The following is a 19,432-nucleotide window of genomic DNA, read 5'->3' on the forward strand; positions in this document are numbered from 1 at the left end:
TTTCATTTTACTATGTACAATAATTGGTAAGGTGGGGCTTGTCTATTATGCGACACCATAAGACATCCTTCTTGGGCACACAGATTTGTGCTTCTCTTGTGGCAAGTCATCACAGTAAACGTTACGATCCCCTCTGTGCCTCATGGCTCCGAAGTGCCAGGTCGTTCCAGTACCAACACCGAACAACGTTTTTCTGAACAACCACTAACCCATTCTGCATTGCATCACATGTTTGTTTTGTTTTCAAATGTCTGATCTGCACCGTGCGTCCGGCCCAGGCCCAGCTGATGCAGTTGATTTGGGTGATGAGTTCATGTATAAAAAAATTCAGTTTTGCTCACAGGTGTCTCTCACCTATGCACGGTAGGTACAAGAAAATCAAGGATGGGTGAAAGGAATTCTTGGCCGGCTCCCATTAGTGGACACAGCTGTTAAGACACAAGATGAACTGTGGGTAATCGAGGAGAGGTGGACATATAAAAGCTTGGAATGCTTGAATGGGTTTTTTTTTTAATCAACGTGGATGGAAGTAAACATTAACATTTGGTCAAGTGTAGCGTAACTTGCATTCATATTTTCGTTGTTGCTAATGGAGGTATGTGGAGATACACAGAGACCTTGAGACAATTGGTTTTTGTTTTTGTTTTGTTTTATATTGCATACAGGCTAGTTGTCCATTGGAAACCGAAGATGAAAGCATGAAGGTTAGTTCTTAAAGGAAGGCTGTTTCTTCATGCACGGCTTTTTTCGTCAATCCTGATTCCCACCCCACAAATAAAAACACACACAAAAAAATCATATGGCAGCAGAAAAGGAAGTGACGTCACCGACCAGGAATACACCTGAAAAGACTGACTTCCCTCATTCGAGTCCAAAGGTGCTAGTTTCCTCAACAGCTGTCAACAGCTTTTCATATAGCATTGAATATGATGGATAGGGTGGAAGATCCAAGCGGTTGAAACAGGTATGCGCCCTGCAAAGTGCAAAGAACATGTCAATTTTAGTAAGAGTTGTTGATCTGCTCAGAAATTCTGTACCTTCCACACCAAAGGTGGCAAATATATTCCAGGGGCTATTCAGGTTTTTAATTTAAAAATTACCCCAATTATTCTCTTTGGTGTTGCCATCTGGATAACAGTTGTCAATGAATCTATAGATCGTCCATTGCTTCAGTTCTTACAAAAACTCCTAAATGCCCATCGATGTGTTGCTGGCGTTACTCTCCGTTCCGAGTTTGGCCAAATGTCACTCGAAGCTAGGGCATGGTTGGCCGCCTTTAAACTACACCTTAAACTGTGCTTTAGCACTGAGGGGTTCCTAGCTTCTCTGAAGCACGACCCTTTTAAATCCTCATGGCAAAAAATCTTAGATGAGAAACTGTCATTGTTGGGCTTCTCGCAGGATATGTTATTAGATCTTGGGAAAACTGAAGCTTTCACCAAAATTAAAAAGCGCATTAAAGAGCTTGATTACAACAGCACTACTTTTCGTGCACGCTGCGTTTGTTCATCCCAGTTCTTTGGAATACCACCACCATGTGGTTTGCCTGCTTATACATATTATTTGACAACTCCTCGTCTTTCTAGAGCTTTTTGTTTAGCTAGATAACCCCTCTATGGTTATGCAGGGCAGAATTTTGAATATACCATATTCAGACAGGACCTGTCCTTGCTCTTCTGGCTCTATTGACTCATTAGCCCATGCCCTTTTGGAATGCCGCTTTTACGAGGAACTTCGATCACATTATATTTCCCCCCTTTTAATTTACCAATCTAATGCCTCTGTGTCTGACATAATGCCTTTTCTACTAAGCGATAGGGACCCCAAGGCTACATTGTCAATGGCAAGATTTGTTTCAGTCCTTATATCCCTCAAACACTAGTTATATGTTGCTCAAGATCAATGGATCAAGGAGCTTCTAAGGGATAAAAGGAAAGGAAAGGAAAGAAATTCTGTACCACCTGCATAATCCGTACAATGGTGGGTTCTAATCAGGGTGAAGCTGGAATGACATGTCTGGTCTCAACTCTAGCTTAGCTGGTGTTGTGCAAAGCAGTGGCATAAGGGGGAGAATATTTGCAAGAGAGGACACATGGTTAGTAGGGGACAAAACGTTTCTCCTGTTCACCAGTTTCCACCTGCAACTTCTTAGGCACTCTTTCCAAAAAGGGCTTGTTCATAGCCAAAGCAACCGAAATGGTGGGAGTGGAATGGGAGGAGGCACAAGGGTTGCCAACTCTGGCCTGAGAAATTCCTGGACTTTTTGGGGTGGTGCCGGTGGCAGGGGGGCGTTTGGGAAGGGGTTTCACCTAGAATCTATGGTATACCATAGAGCAGGGGTGTCAAACTCATTTGTAACGAGGGCCACATATGACATAAATGTCATCTGGTTGGGCCAGGCCATGCCTCGCCAGCCCAAATCAGGACTGGGGTGGTGGTGGCTGCCTCCATTGGCTCGCGGGCTGGATTCGGCCCCTGGGCCTTATGTTTGAGACCCCACCATAGAGTCTTCCCCTCCAAACCTGCCATTTTCTCCAGGGGAACTGATTTTTGTAGTCTGGAGAGAAACTCATTTGGGAGAACTCCAGTCTCCATCTGGAGGATGGCAACCCTTGGAGGCACATGAAGCTGCCTTATACTGAATCAGACCCTTGCTCCAACAAAGTCAGTATTGTCTACTCAGACCAGCAGTGGCTGGCTCTCAAGGGTCTCAGGCAGAGGTCTTTCACATCCCCTACTTGCCTAGTCCCTTTAACTGGAGATGCCGAGGATGGAATCTGGGACCTTCCAGCAGATTTGGCTATGCTCGGTGTGTTTGTTAAGCCTGTATTTTTTTTAAATTCTGATGTATTTTAAATCTTGAGTATTTTTTAAATTTGTAATTTACATATTTTAATCTGTGTTTTGATTTTGTCAGTTTGGACTGTTAGCATTTCTGCCTTGCAATCTATTTGAGTCTGAGGAGACAAAGCAGGGTGGAAATGCTTCCAATCAATAAAAAGGTTGAAAATCTTGCTTTGCAACTTTTGGTGTGATTTTAGACTACGGTACTTCATTAGAGCCACAAATGTATATTTCTCAGGGCTGCCAACTCCGGGTTGGGAAATTCCTGGAGATTTGGTGGTGCAGCCTGAGTAGGGCAAGGTATAATGATATGGAGCCTGCCCTCCAAAGCAGCCGTTTTCTCATGGGGAACTGATCTCTTTCATCTGGAGATCAGTTATAATTCTGGGAGGTCTCTAGGCCCCACCTGGAGGTTGGCAACCTTAATATTCCTGCTCAGGAAACCAGAAAGCAAACAGCTGCTTTGGCAGCTAAACCACTGCTCCAAAAATGGGAAAGTCCCAATTATCTAATTTTCTCTTTCTTCTTTAGGAGAAAAGTAATCAGCAGACGAATGTAAAATAGTATACATTCATACCTTGAGACTAGCCGAACAAATCTTATCTGGGAGAACTATAAAAGTTAGGCAAGCAGAAAGAGGCCAATTAACTTTATGGAACCCAACAGGCCCCAAAGCCCGGAGCATAAACTCTAAAACTTCCTTCTTTCCCCCCTAACTCTACAGGAGTTATTCGCAATTTGTAATTAGCGCATTTTGGGTGGTACTTAAAGAATGGATGGTACTTAAAGAATGTACTGGAAGGACTTCCAGTTTCACCTGTGGCAGATTCAGAGGTTTTCCTTTCAAAAAGGGCTGAACCAGTCCTGCAACTGGATTTGGGTGGATTCCAGATATACCCGGGCCCACCACCTCCCAAAGGAAGACACATAAAAGTAATAAATTGCACCCAATCATACCGGTAAATAATGACTTCAGTCATACATTTCATAAATGTAGCCAGTCCCAACTCTAGGATTTAGGGGACACTCAGGCCTCGTCCAAACAATCACACTACATTCCTGGTTGATGAGGAAATGTGAATACTTGCCCCATGTGTTGGAGGTGATAATATGTGTTGGAGGTGATAATATGCAACGTGTGGTGATTGAAAAAAATGTTCCAATTATGATGTGCTCTCTCCCTCTCCTCTCTCAGAGCTTGACAGGCTTCATTAGCCATGAATGATCGCTAATTTTCTAACAGAAGTTGTAGAAACCATTATTTTGAAGGAAAACAATACATGCACAGAAGGCTCGACAGTATTTTTCCTTTTGGACAGTTTGTAATCAAAACACAGTGTTCAGGTAGATGCATGATATTGCTGAAAGCCTAGTGCAATGCTAATGTTCAAAACGCCACAGGCCAAACAGATCATGACAAGTGATCTTGGGATTCTTGGATTCCTAACATGGAAAGCTAACAGCTCAACAGAATCCTTTGGGCACAGAGAACGCTTTGCCATACTACATCATGCTGCCCTGCCGAGTTGGCGCAATAGTGAAAATGAGATGAATCTCCCTTCCAAATGAATCTTTAATTACAGTGAATGCTGCTTCACGTGGAGGTATTCCTGGCACATAGCCCCACTGATCCATTCCCTTAACTGTTGGATTTAAAACCACAGGTTCTGAAATGTGATAAGAGTCAAAAGTCACACTATGGAGTTGCCGCAAGTTGTGTGGAAATTGTGCTGGAAATTAGCAAATTACTCTTATGCAGGGGCAGTGCTAACGGTAGGGAGGATCAAGCAACCTGCCTCAGGGTACAGACTCTGGAGTGGTATTAATGGACAATAAACGGTTAATTATTTAATTTATTATGGTATTTCTACCACCATAGGACGGAGCAGCTGCAGTTTGGATTTTCTGCCAGAGACACCAAAGAATCTTAGGCCTGGGCATGCTAAAACGGCCTGAGCGCACTCCCTCCTTCACTAAGGGCGCTGCTTGGGTCAAGCCTCTTTTGGTGCCCCTGTGACTCCCCGCCACCCTCTGACGCTAGGGTTGCCAGGGCCTTCTTTGTCACGGGTGGGAGGTTTTTGGGGCAGAGCCTGAGGAGGGAGGGGAGGGGCTTCAATGCCATAGAGTCTTGGAAAATCTATCTGGTTTTTCTAACAAATATAAACTTGGAAAACTACAGGAGGACGAAAACCCTTCAACCACAAGACAGGTTGCCAAATTTTGCATTGCGGAGATTAAAGTACATAGTAAATTAAAAAGCAAAGATGCAGATAAAGTTGAGCTTAAACTACTGGATTTCAAAAGTGGAGAAACCTGATGGCTGTTTTGTTTATAGGAAAGAGATAATTGTTAAATTACTATGCGGTAATTTGATTTTAATTTTGATAAGTTTTTATATCCTATTTTATTGGAAATGCTGTAAGATTGTTACATATAGTGTGCATTTATTGGTCTTAGACAGCAAATAAAATTCATTCATCCATTCAATGCCATAGAGTCCAATTGGCAAAGCAACCATTTTCTCCAGGGGAACTGATCTCTATTGGCTGGAGATCGGTTGTAATAGAGGGAGATCTCCAGCTAGTACCTGGAGGTTGGCAACCCTATCTGACATCCTAGGCAACTGCCTAGGTCCACCTGGTGGGCAGACCATCTCTGGTTAAATATCAACCCTGTAGTTAAAAAGCCTGGGTAAAAAGAAATGTTTTAGCTTGGTATCTAAAGAAGAGCAGGGAAGGCACGAGGCAGGCGTCACGGGGAACGGGATTCCATAAACAACGTGCTGCCACTGTCTCTGGTCGCCACCCTCCCCACCTCTGAAGATGGGGGCACGGAGAGCAGGGCATGTGGCAGAGATCTTAGCTGGCAAGCTGGACATTATGGGAAGAAGCCTAAGCCACTTAAGTTCTTAAAGGTAAGAACCAGCACTTCAAATGGTGCCTTGTAAGTTGCTTGTTAATTGTCACACATTTTCTTATTAAACTGCTATAGCCCATTTTCTAATTAAGCTCCCCTGTTGGTAGAGGATTGACAACCGGCTTGAAGAAAAATGCCCTGTCCCTTTAATAGAGGCTTAAGGTGTAGAACTGGGCAGCTGGAGCTTTTTGTGGTGTGGAGGTGTAATTAATATCATCTGGTGTGTGTGTGTGTTCAAGTTGCAGCTGACTTATGGCAACCCCGTAGGGTTTTCAGAGCAAGATATGTTTGGAGGTGGTTTGTCATTGCCTGGTTCCGCATGGACTTAGAGAGTTCGGAGAGAACTGTGATTAGCCCAAGGTCACCCAGCAGTAAGGTTGCCAGGACCCTCTTCGCCACTGGTGGGGCGGAGCCTGAGGAGGGTGGGGTTTGGGGAGGGGAGGGACTTCAATGCCATAGAGTCCAATTGCCAAAGCGGCCATTTTCTCCAGGTGAACTGATCTCTATTGGCTGGAGATCAGTTGTAATAGCGGGAGATCTCCAGCTAGTACCTGGAGGTTGGCAACCCTACCCAGCAGGCTTCATGTGGGGGAGTGGGGAATCGAACCAGGTCCTCCAGATTAGAGTCCGCCGCTCCAAACCACTACACCAATATATTTATTCACTACACCACTATATTTATTTATTTCATTTATACCTCACTTTTCTCCCCAGTGGGGACCCAAAGTGGCTTACATCCTCCTCCTCCATTTTGTCTTCACAACAGCCTTGCAAGGTCGGTTAGGTGGAGAGTACGTGACTATCCCAAGGTCCCTCAGTAAGCTTCTATAGCGTGGGGATTTGAACCTGGGACTCCCAGATCTTAGTCCTACACTTTAATCACTACACCACACTGGTGAAGACAACCATGAGTGCAAGACCATCAGTGTAAGCTTTTATTATTGTACATAACATGTATGCAAATTTAAGATGGCCTGCTCTATTTCTTGGTGGCACATATAGGAAAAAAAAACCTAGTTCTTCCTTTCAGGTAAACAGGGTAACATCCCATTAAACCTAAAGGAGCAGGATATTTTTCTCTGGGCTAGTTGGCAACCCGACCTGATGGATACACATATAGAAGAAGAGTTGGTTTTTATATGCCGACTTTCTCTACCACTTAAGGGAGACTCAAACCAGCTTACAATCACCTTCCCTTCCCCTCCCCACAACAGACACCCTGTGAGGTAGGTGGGGCTGAGAGAATGTGACTTTCCCAAGGTCACCCAGCTGGCTTCATGTGTAGGAGTGGGGAAACAAATCCAGTTCACCAGATTAGCCTCCGCCGCTCATGTGGAGGAGTGAGGAATGCTTTTCTGATACTGTAGAGAATAGGGATGCATATGATTAGGTACCATCATGCATCATGACTAGGTATGCATATCAACGTGGACATCGTTGTTTGTAAAGCAGGATCTGTGTCTGAGATACCAAGGGGTCCTTCTTTGCCTTGATTACTCTCAGTGTGGGTCTTCCACCGTGTAAGAAGCATGATGAGTACTTTGTGGATTATCAGTTATCAGCTGGACCGATATCCAGTTTTTTAAAGAGAGACTCTTTTAAAAGTATCATTGGCATGATGTTTGGACATCTAAGGCACACAATCAGCCGTTCCTGGTGATCACAGCCTATCTAGAGAATGATTTTCTATAAGAGATCTGTGAAAGCCCCATTTTCTGCAGGAGAAACAACACATTTAATGTTTAATGTAGCCATTTTAAACTACAAGTTTTTTGGAGAGGGAGGGGCATGAATTTGTTCTATTGCGCCACATATGTTTTATTAGGGGATTAAAATTTGATTTTAAATTATTTTTACGCTGAACATGTCAAATAACATTACACACTGTGTGCCCCTTTATGAGAAACTGGTATCAGTGGAGATGAAACAATGGTAAGAGAAAAGAATGAAAATAAATCTTGGCACGAGCGCTCAATATTCTGGGACACTGGACTGTTCAATAAAGAAAGTTGCAAAACAGACGAATACCTGGGAAGGGATGTTATTTTGCCCCATTTCTCTATGCAGAAGCGCCGTAGTCCGTTGCTCCCCCGAAGGGCTGCAAAACCTTCATACGGCACACTAGATGTCCCCGTGACAAACTGCAGCAGTCGTAGTCTTTGTTCGTTGTTGAACCGCTCTACCGCAGCCCAGAACCATCGTATTACGATATGACCATCATGGTAACCTAAAACAGAAAGTGTGCAAATGAGAAATGCATTAGAAACATCCCAAAAGGAGCTGCAGTTGGTTATGACGATGGACTAATGCAATGTGATCGGTTGCCTTCTTTTGACATGTCATCTTTTATTTTTGTTTCAGGCCTAGCTGTTAGCACCTATTCAAATTTTCTACCTATGGCGAATACTCTCCACATTAACCAACATGCTGAGGAACCCCCGTGGGTCTTCCATGGAATTCCTGAAAGTTGCAAGGTTCTAGATCAGGGGTGTCGAACTCAGTTGTTATGAGGGCCGGATAAGACATAAATGTCACTTGGTCGGGCCAGGCCATGCCTTGCCAGCCCAGATCGAGAGTGGGGTGGTGGTGGCTGCCTCGGCTGGCTCACGGGCCGGGCAAAAGCTCTCAAAGGGCCACATCTGGCTCGCGGGCCTTATGTTTGACACCCCTGTTCTAGATAGTGAGCCCCCAGTCAGCCAGCCTATCGTTCTACATGAACTGAGATTTGACCCTATTGTATCTTCAACACACATTTCCGGGGGAAATCAGTAAACGTGAGCAACTAACTTCTGGGGAACTTGTCTGCCAATATTGAAAGAGAGGACGGGAGCAGAGACAGAGATGGCGTGACAAGCAGCCCTGTCATAGCTTATTCCAAATGCTCTACATCTGTCTCTAAAGAGACTGAATTAAAAATAATAACATCTGGAGCTTTTAAATATTTGATTGCAAGTTCTTAAGCCTGTCAGCCATCAGCTTTCAGCCACATTTCCAAGATTGTCTCTTGAAATTATAAGGAGAACAAACTTATCCTTCCATAATAAAATCTGAAATTTATCAGCAGGACTAGAAAAACTGTCAACAGTTTTCAGCTCTGTATCTCTGGCTGTCCCACAGCTATGTCAGACGTGAAATAGGACCATCAAATTTCCTCCAGGTAATAGTATTAGATTTGAGAATGGGCATGTTTAAATTTGGTCTACCAAATGCCCATCCACAGTAGGGGAACTCCTGTCCCTGACCTCAATTGCTCACTCTCAATCAAGTGATCAACAAGACAAAATCAAGTGAGAAGACAAAAAAAGATGGGAACCCTGAAGCTCTAGGAATCCCCACAATTGCTATTCTTTAACATAAAGATTGGGAGGAATTCCTAGAGTGTCAGAGGTCAGTGTGGTGGTGTTACTTCCAGGTGATCACCCGGAAGTGATGTCACTGTGTCCACAACACTTCTCCTCCTTCCCTGGCTCTATCCCCAAAAGCTCCCAAGATTTGCAGCTGCAGCCCTGTCAACTCAGGTTGCCAACCTCCAGGTTATAGCTGGAGATCTTCTGCTATTTCAACTAATCTCCAGCCAATAGAGATCAGTTCACCTTGAGAAAATGGCTGCTTTGGCAATTGGACTCTATGGCATTGAAGTCCCTCCCCTCCCCAATCCTTGCCCTCCTCAGGCTCCACCCCAAAAACCTCCCACCAGTGGGGAAGAGGGACCTAGCTACCCTGCTGTCAACCCTTTTTGTATATGATGTGACCAGGAAATATAGTAGGGTTGCCAGGTTCCTCTTTGCCATTGGAGGTTTTTGGGGCGGAGCCTGAGGAGGGGGGTTGGGGATGGATTTCAATGCCATAGAGTCCAATTGCCAAAGCGGCCATTTTCTCCAGGTGAACTGATCTCAATCAGCTGGAGATCAGTTGTAATAGCAGGAGATCTCCAGCATTACCTGGAGGTTGGCAACCCTAAAATATAGCAGTATACAGGATTGTGACTGCAGAGATTTTTTGCAATTATTGTTGGCCCAAGTAAGGTAGTTGGTGACCACAGGACGGGAATCATTACAGTTCTGTATCCTGGGTTAAACAACATGCTACCTCCACAGTCCCTGGAGTAATCCTCAGCAGTACTCACCAGTGGACGAGCCTGTATTCTACAAGCCAAACCATTTTTAGACGCAGCACTTCATAAAGAACTCAGTGAGAACTGCCATCAAGAAGGTAACACGGATGTAATGAAATGGAGGATGGGAAGGAAAAGCAACTAGATAGTTTACCACCCCGATATTCTGTGTTGTTGCGCCAGTCGTTGAGGTCTATTTCCGCAGTGCCAGCAATAACCAATTCTAGCTCCCTGGCATCGAAAACAGAGACGAGCCTTGAGTCTACAACCTGAAAGACAAACCATACTTTCAGTGCTTTTTGCAGCTAGCCCTCAAACACCTGGATTGTGAAAGAGAAACACTGCCCCCCCTTCAAATAGCTCTTCCTTATGCAGATGGTAGCTAGATCAAGAAGCCGCTTTTATCAAAGGAACAGAACTATAATCTATGCCACCCTTCATGAGATGTATCATCTCTGTTTGGGATGTATTATCCTGCTCTTGCTGCATTGTTTTCTATGTTTGGGTGGTGAGAGCCAGCGTGGTTAAGAGCAGTGGTTTGGAGCGGTGGACTCTGATCTGGAGAACCAGGTTTGATTCCCCACTCCTTCACATGAGCGGCGGACGCTAATCTGCTGAACCAGGTTGGTTTCCCCACTCCCACACACAAAGCCAGCTGGGTGACCTGGGGCTAGTCACAGCTCTTTGAGCTCACTCAACCTCACCTACCTCACAGGGTGTCTGTTGAGGGGAGGGGAAGGGAAAGTGATTGTAAGCTGGTTTGAGTCTTCCTTAAGTGGTAGAGAAAGTTGGCATATAAAAACCAACTCTTCTTCATTTTCTGCATTATTTGGCACATTATATCTGATATTTCTTTGCATTGATTCTAAACGTTGACATCCTAGCCCTATGGCATCGCTTATTAGATAGCTCATGCTATTTGACTTCCTTGTTTTATACTATGTAATCCACCCTGAGACTCAGTGAGAAAGGCAGGCTATAAATAAAGGAAATAGATAAATACTTGCCAGCTGGCTTCTGAGCATGATGGGTTTGAACAAAATCCTGTGCATGTAAGGCTAGGCAATGTTTTCAGCCACACAGGTATATTTATCAGATTCTGTGTTAATTTTGACAGCTTGCATATTTCCTTACCATGAAAAGTTGTTCCAATAGAAGTATCAGCTTACCTATTCAGTATCTCTTGGAATAGATTAGGGGTCTCCAACATGGTATCTGTGGGCGCCATGGCACCCACCGTCATCTTTTCTGGCTCCCGCTAAGTGTTTTTAGGAAGTGGGTGGAACCAGGCTTGCCCAGCAAGGCTTCTGATTGACTATCGGAGATTTGATTGGCTGTGAGATTTTTTAAAAGGTTGCTTTGGCAGCAGCTGCCACCATAGCGCAAGGGTTTACACTGTGTTACTGAAGTTAAGCTGTGGCAATCATTTTGTGACTGACTCTACCTCCTGTGGCAGCCATTTTGCTGCTGAGCCCACAGAGCCGTGTCAGAAGTCCAAATGTGCCCGCAGGCTCAAAAAGGCTGGGGGCCCCTGGCATAGATCAACAAATGCCTCTTGCCAACCAGAACACAGGTAGCTATATCAAGTATTAGCAATTTCTTTTGGGGGGGATAACCAATGCTGACACATAAAAATTGTCATGAATGGAAGAAAAAAATATGCTAAGCCAAGAAGGGAGATTGGCGGATGGAGGTAAATTGGCACCTGGATATACCTTTTGTGATGTTCATCTGAGTAGCACAGAAATGGCAGCTTGGTGCCCTTTTTGATGTGGCTGTACATCCCCATCTAGGGTCACTACTACTGTATACAACTAGTTGTGTGCAACTAGAGGCTAGGACAAATTCACTGAACTGAGCTCACAGTTTCTTTCTATTTTGGTTTTGCAAAGTGGTATTAACGATAACCCTATCTAACTATTTTTTTTCCATCTCATGCTATCTCTAATTGGAATTATTTTCCTCATTAAATTGAGTACTAAATTGAGTACTTTGGACAAACAAGTTGAGTACTGTCTTTCTTGTGGCTATCAACAAAATAACCTCCAAGTTAATCTTGAACATTCTACTTTTGGAACGCCATTCTAGTGTTCTATCAAGATGGCCCTTTTAAAGAGGGTTTTGTTGGTGTTTAAACTGATATTTAAACTGTGCAGCTGGATTAGATCTCTTTTTGATAACTGTTTATGATTTACCAATATTTAAAAGGATGGTTTCTGTTTTTGTTGATTATGTTTCTCTGTTGGGGTGGGGAGGGGAGAAAGAAATTCTGTGACAGTTGAATTTCCTTTTTGAACTCAATCCCTACTCGGCATGTGTGTGTGTGTAAAGTGCTGTCAAGTTGCAGCCAACTTATGGCAACCCCTTATGGGGTTTTCATGGCAAGAGACTAACAGAGGTGGTTCGCCAGTACCTTCCTCTGCACAGCAACCCTGGTACTCCTTGGTGGTCTCCCATCCAAATACTAACCAGGGCTGACCCTGCTTAGCTTCCAAGATCTGACGAGATTGGGCTGTACCATGCTGCCTTCCCTCCCTACTCGGCATACATTAGGTAAAAAAATCCATTTGCTTACATAACATTATAGTTTCCAGTAGCTTGCATACCCCTTGTGCAAACTGTCTCACTATTACTGCACAAGTTTAAGCTAAATTACAAATATCTTTCTCTGTACAGTTTGTTCACTGTCAGTGTGATGTCCTTGCGGACCCTGCCAAACGTTGAAGCTTACTTCGTAGAAGCCGCGGACGAGAGCCTCTGTTTGCTGAACGACGCCCCTTTCCACGCGCCACTTCACCATCCTTTCAATGTACTCCTTCTTGTTCTTTTCGGTCACCTGCGTGTTTGCGCCTCCTGACTTCAACTCTCTTTCTGTTACCTGGCAAACCAGCAGAAAAATGAAGAGTACATATTGGGTAGCAACAGGAAGGGTTTCAACATTCAAATGGCAAGAGGGATTTTTACCTTTTTGGTTAATACTTATATAATTGTATATGACAAGCTTTGTAGGATTTTTCCCATTTGATGTAATACAGTTTTCCAATGGGGATTTGTCAGTGGCAATGGACTGAGAGTCAAATCTGGACAAGGGAGGTCTAAATTAATATCCATTCTCAGCGACGAAGCTCACTAGCAACACAATCCTACCCAGAAGCAGTCTGACCATCGATTTCAGTGAGTTTAGACTGGAGTAACTTGGCATAGGATTGCACTGAGGTGACCTGTAGTTCAATCCTACCCTACCTCCTAGGGTTGTTGTATGAATAAATGGGATAATCCCCCTATACATCACCCTCTGTGCACTGGAGGAAGATATGGTTACTAATGTGATAACTATATACAGTTTGTAATCCTTTATTACATAAATCCAAAATATAGCATTAACAATGCAAGCATTGCAGTGCCAAATACATACAACTGTATCAGTCTCATGACAGTCAGTCTCATGACAGCCAGTGTGGTATAGTGGTTAAGAGCAGTGGTTTGGAGCAGTGGACTTTAACCTGGAGAACCAAGTTTGATTCCCCACTCCTCTACATGAGTGGCGGACGCTAATCTGGTGACCCGGGTTGGTTTTCCCACTCCTTCACATGAAGCCAGCTGGGTGACCTTGGGCAAGTCACAGCTCTCTTCGAGCTCTCTCAGCCCCACCTATCTCACAGGGTGTGGGTTGTGGGGAGGGGAAGGGAAGGTGATTGTAAGCCGGTCTGATTCTCCCTTAAGTGGTAGAGAAGATCAGCATATAAAAATCAACTCTTCTTCTTCTTTCATAAAGCTGTGGTCCTCGCATTTGTAAAACTGACAGCTGCATGATAATAAACTTTAATTTTAAATAATCCAGTTTGATATTCACATTTATGGATCTTCAATTATCAGGCAACACCGAATGCTGTTAGTACAATGAGAGGGGGAAATGTTATAAGATGTAACTTTCAGACTGGTAAGCAGTACCAAGGTATATCTGTGTGTTCTTCTCTCTGAGCCTGCTTGAAGTATCCACTTGGGCCACTGATTACCTGAAAGGCGTTGTGGTTTACTAGATTTAGGCTGGATTTGGACTGAGAAGCAGGGCTGGTCCTCCACCCAAGTCACCTAAGCAACTGCCAGGGCCAACACGTTGAGGAGTGTTGCAGCGCTACAAGAGGTCATCACTCACAGTCATCAGAGGGATGAGAGGTGACTGGCGTCATCACATGGACACGTGAAGCTGCCTCATACTGAATCAGACTACTGGTCTATCAAGGTCAATACTGTCTACTAAAGACTAGCAGCAGCTCTCCAGGATCTCAGGCTGAGGTCTTTCACATCACCTACCACCTGATCCTTCTAACTGGAGATGCCAGGGATTGAACCTGGGACCTTCCGATGCCAAGCAGATGCTCTGCCACTGAGCCATGGCTCCTCCAAGGCAATGCTGCAGGGGCTTGGCTTGCACCCAGCTGACAGCAGCATGGGCCTGGTACGAAATGAGTATACCTTGCTGGGCTGATAAAATAGCCTGAACTGCCCTCGCTGAGAATATTTACATTCTTTCTAGTTCATTTCTGAAGCTCAGTGTGTGTGACTGTGGTCTCTCCCTCAACCCATGTACTTTTTAAGGGTTGTTGTGAGGATAAAGAGGGACCTAATGCCCACAGGCCCTGAGCTGGATGACCCAGGCTAGCCCCATCTCATCAGATCTTGAATGCTAAAGCAGGGTTGGCCCTGGTTGGGAGACCACCAAGGAAATCCAGGGTTGCTACACAGAGACAGGCAATGGCAAACCACCTCTGTTGGTCTCCAGCTTTGAAAACCCCATGGGGGTCACCATAAATCAGATGCAACTTGATGGCACTTTCCGCCACCAACTACCATGCATGCCACTCAAGAGTTCTCTGGAGAGGACAAGAAGAAGAGGAGTTGGGTTTTATATGCCGGCTTTCTCCACAACTTAAGGAAGAATCCAACCGGCTTACTATCACCTTCCCTTCCCCTACCCATAACAGACACCCTGTGAGGTAGGTGGGGCTGAAAAAGAGTGACTAGCGGCCAAGACACCCAGCAGGCTTCGTGTGAAGAAGTGGGGAAACAAATCTAGCCTCAGCCGCTCATGTGGAGGAGTGGGGAATCAAACCTGGTTCTCCAGATCAGAGTCCACCGCTCCAAACCACCACTCTTAACCACTGCACCATGCTGGCTCCCAAGATACAAATAATCTGTCTCCTCCTTGCACTAGTGTTGCCTAGGAAGAAACATGTGTAAGCCTGAGTTGTAATCATGTCTTTAAAGACATATTACCTTCTCTTTTTTATTTCCTTGAGTTTTCACAATTAAAATCTTTTCCGTGGTATACAGTCAACTTTTTGGGACTCCTAAGCCTCCCGTCCTTTTCCTCTAGTTTTAATATATATTTTGCTCAGCTCAGCCAATCTGCTTTTGCTTCCTTTAATTTTTTCCAGTTCTTGCCATCTGTCACCCTCTTGCTCCCTCTCACATTCCATCAACACCTTGAGCTTATAAATAGATTACAGGGTTTCCCCCCTGTTTGTCTGTTTCAGCTTTGTTTTCGAACTCTCCTGTAGCTGATCGTACATACATTTACCTGTCCAAACACCTCCTCGTTAACTGTGAAAGTGAGGTCCAGGATATCGGTGATGTTGTTGTCTTTCATCCACTGTAAACTCTGATGGAACTCTTCATCCAGGTACTCCAGATCACTTAGGTCACACGGCCTGGTTGCACAAAGAACACAGTATGTATTATCACAACCCTGATCGTTCAAAGCCTGTAATTCACAGAGGTGCCATTCAAAGACTAACATATGTACAGATGCCCTATGGCTGCCTAAACATTAGGCCTATTAACAGCTAGGGGACATGATAGTGGAAAAGAACCTCCATGTTCAGGGGCCACATACCTCAGAATGCCAGTTATTGGGGATAAACAGCATCGGAGATTAGTTACTTTCATACTTTGTTCGTGAACTTGCCAAAGGCACCTGGATGGTCACTGTTTGAAACCAGATGTTGGACTTTTCAGTCTGATCCAACAAAGCTCTTCTTAAATTCTAATCACAGTGACAGATGGAATGCTGTGAATGCACGCAGAATATTCCATGCCATTCACTGTCAACAGGGAACCTCTGCTTAAGCTCATGGATCTAATCCTAGCTAACACTGTCTCCTTTTCACAGGGCAGATCTTCTTTGGTTCATTTACTTATACAAAACCCTGTTATTTATTCCAAAATATTTATTTTGCTTCTACCCCCCACACTGTGGGACAGGACAAACTTCACTACGATCTGATGAGAAACCAGAGTATGATATACAAACTTCACTAAAAAAAGGGCAAACTGAAAGTGTTTTCACCAAGCCTGTACAATGCACATACCATAGTTCAAGCACTTTGATCGGTCAAAGATGTGTATTTTCAAAAGTTATTGCTAGAGGCTACTTAAGATTTCTCCTGATAAACAGGATAGTCCTTTTAATCAGACAGACAGTCAGTTGGATCCAACCACCTTTTATGTAGGTGAAAACAAGGGAGGAGAGGTCCTCTTTGTCTACCAAAAAGGGTTACACTAAGAATCATGGGACTCGTACAAAAGCCATGTGGGACAGGGGCTCTAGTATGAACAGGAAATGGGTGAGACTGAGAGAAAGAGCCTGCCTGGATCCAACCCAGCACCACTAACGGCACAATTACATTTGGCTCCTACTCATTAAGTCTGATTTAATTTGTTTCACTTAAAGTTAGGGCCCAGTGAGACAAGCTGCTGGGTGACATGGGATCTGACCTTCCCAGTGGTTTTTATAGCCAAACAGTGGCCCTGCTTGGCCTCAGTTTGGACGGGGTGGTGGTGGCTGCTGTGCCGAGGCTAGGGGTCTTATCCCTTCCATCTCTGCACAGTTTCACTATTTTAAGCCAACTCTCTGCAGTGAGGAACATCACTTCCTGTTAGTACTTGCTGACTTGGACCCTCAGGGGCTTGGCTCAAAACCAGCATGGGAAGAGTCAATGGGCAGACCTTGCTTGAGTTGACGAAATACCTTGAATTGGCTCAGGGGTGCCACATGCAGTTCCTTGCAAAATAGGGTTGCCAAGTGCCCAGTGGTGGCGGATAAAATACTGCCAATCCACCGGGCTGCCCGCTGACCAGCTGAGGGCCAGCAGGCACCACATGCACATGTGATGTGCCTATGTCGCTTCAGGGTTTACCTGGAAGCGACGTGGACGCTCTAGCAACTTCGGCCGAAACTCTATGGTTTCCATAGAGTTTCGGCCGAGATTGATAGAGCTTCCGCATGGCTTCCGAGTAAACCTGGAAGTGATGCAGGCGTGTTGCGCGGGGCGCGCGCACAGGGCGCGCACTCCAGTAAACCTCCCGCCCATAGACCAACAGGACCTGGTAAGCCTATTGCAAACGGTTTTCAGTCTCAGGCTTAGTATATAGGATGCATCTTACTATGTTCCTGGTGTGATGTTTGGCAATCGTATTTTCCACTAATGTTGACCGTTGCAGAGGTTGATATACATTGTGTGGTGTAAAGGATTTTTTAAAAAGTCCATTGCAATGTTTTACCGCCCTCTCCCTGAGCGCCAGCTGTCTAATACACCAGGAGTCTAAAGGTCTTTGTAGAAGCTATTATTTTGAAGGAGAACCACACACACACAGAGATGGCAAGAGAGTCTCCATTATTGCAGATGTTTTGGAATCTCAGCTATACGGCTCACACAGAAAAGCCTTATTCCCAGGAGAATAATACAACTGTTGTAACAGTTAATGGCCAAAAAGATTACGTGAGACAGTCACAGAAGTCTTTCAGTGGATTTAGGGCTGCCAAACCCAGGATGGGAAATAGCTGGGAGTGGAGTCAGGTGGAGGTGGACGCTGGGAGGAGTCAGGCGGAGGCAGGGTATAATGCCATAGAGGCCTCCCTCCACAGCAGCTCTGTAGCCTGGAGATCAGCTTTACTTCTAGGAGATCTCCAGGCCCCATCTGGAGGTTGGCAACTTTAGCTGGATTCCTGAACAAATATGGCACTTGAAAACAGAAATCTCCCTGTACTGTGTATCATATAGGCCAGACATACATCTATGTGTGTTGATCCCAAAGTGTTACTTCCAGGTAAGTTTTGCATAAGAGTGCAGCCTTGGCTTATACAGAATTAGGGCAGCACAGCTGGAAATATCCTTTAAGAGGTCTTCTCCCCCCTTATTTCACCGTTAGCTTCAGTTATTAGTGATATGATTGACAAGGGAAGTCAGGAATTTCTTCCTCTGAGAAAATTAGAACTTGCTGGATTCAGTGAGTATAGAAATTGGATTACAGATAAGCAAGTAATACCATACAGTGAGATTAAAGACTTTTGGAAATGTAATGTTACAATTTTTGAGTACCTTCAGGTAAAAGGATACTTGGGTGAATTGCTAAGGAATGGTAATTCTATTATAAGAACTTTAACAGAATTTGAAAAACTATTGATATCATAGGGTAAATTCTCAGCCTCTAGTATATACCAGATTTTGTTGAAAGTGATGTTCAAACCATAATAGGTGGCGTAAAAATATAGGTATTAAATTAGATTATTCAAAATGGGAATTCATCTTTAATCATGGTACACACTTTAGAGTCAGCCTCTTATTCAAAGAAATTTGATGAAAATGGTTTATAGATGGCATCTACCACCTTCAAGGATGGCAAAGATCTATAAGACAGGTACCAGCAGATGTTGGTTCTGTAATGAAGACACTGCAGATTTTTTTTCATATGTTGTTGGGGTTTGCATAAGGGCATCAGTCTTTAGGAAACAGGTTGTAAAAATTATGTCAATTTTTCTGCGGAAACAAATCCCATTTAAGCCAGAAACCTTATTGTTGAACTATCTTCCCAAAATACCGAGAGACTAATGGACAGTAGCATTACATATACTGACTGCACTAGAATGGTCTTTGCTAGGCAATGGAACCAGAAAACCTCTCCTAAGATACACGATTGGTTGTCAAAAATAAAAGAGGTGTATATTTTAGTGAAGCTAACTGCTTACCAAAAAAATAATGATATTAATAGTGTAGACCTTCAAAGAACCATTCAAAGAATGGAAATGTCCATTTTATAATAAGATATAGTTTCGGTTAAGCGAGAAGGGGCTACGGATGCAGGGTTATAAAGTATTTTATGTTTATGTATATATTTACTGTTGACTGACCATTTTTATTAATAAAACTTTTTTTAAAAAAATGAAACCTACAGGAAACTCTTATGAGATGTAAATACTCACAGCCTTAACAGTGCTTTGTAAAATGGCCTCGTGAAGAAAGCGTCAAGGAGGTACTGATGAATAAGGGCCAAACCAAGGATGCGACCGCTAAACCGGAACCTGGCACAGAAAGAATCGGTAATTAGATCAGCAAGGATATCCCGTGCCCTTTCCTATAGTGTTTGGGTAATATCCCCCCCCCTTTTCCTTCTGAGCAACCAGCCGACACTTACCAAGATACAAACACTTCCTGACAAGATACATATTAAAATGTCTTGCTTATTAAAATTGTTACAGCCTTTCAATGCTCAAATAAT

General features: G+C 44.1%; 1 protein-coding gene across 2 annotated transcripts in view; it reads right to left on the reverse strand.

Moving 5' to 3' along the window:
- Positions 1 to 369: 369 nt before the first annotated feature.
- HECW1 (HECT, C2 and WW domain containing E3 ubiquitin protein ligase 1) overlaps positions 370 to 19,432 on the reverse strand; it is a 202,145-nt gene continuing 183,082 nt past the window's right edge. The window contains exons 23-28 of one of the 2 annotated variants that reach the window (XM_056857626.1): positions 19,137 to 19,235; positions 15,456 to 15,585; positions 12,606 to 12,752; positions 10,032 to 10,143; positions 7,789 to 7,987; positions 370 to 973 (exon numbers count right to left, since the gene is read on the reverse strand). In XM_056857626.1, the coding sequence (XP_056713604.1) occupies positions 862 to 973; positions 7,789 to 7,987; positions 10,032 to 10,143; positions 12,606 to 12,752; positions 15,456 to 15,585; positions 19,137 to 19,235 (799 nt within the window). In that variant the 3' untranslated portion in view covers positions 370 to 861. Of the gene's footprint in view, positions 974 to 7,788; positions 7,988 to 10,028; positions 10,144 to 12,605; positions 12,753 to 15,455; positions 15,586 to 19,136; positions 19,236 to 19,432 lie in introns of both variants that reach the window. The other variant, XM_056857625.1, reaches the window with a different exon arrangement.

The sequence above is a fragment of the Euleptes europaea genome, chromosome 11, assembly GCF_029931775.1.
Source record: "Euleptes europaea isolate rEulEur1 chromosome 11, rEulEur1.hap1, whole genome shotgun sequence".
NCBI lineage: Eukaryota > Metazoa > Chordata > Lepidosauria > Squamata > Sphaerodactylidae > Euleptes > Euleptes europaea.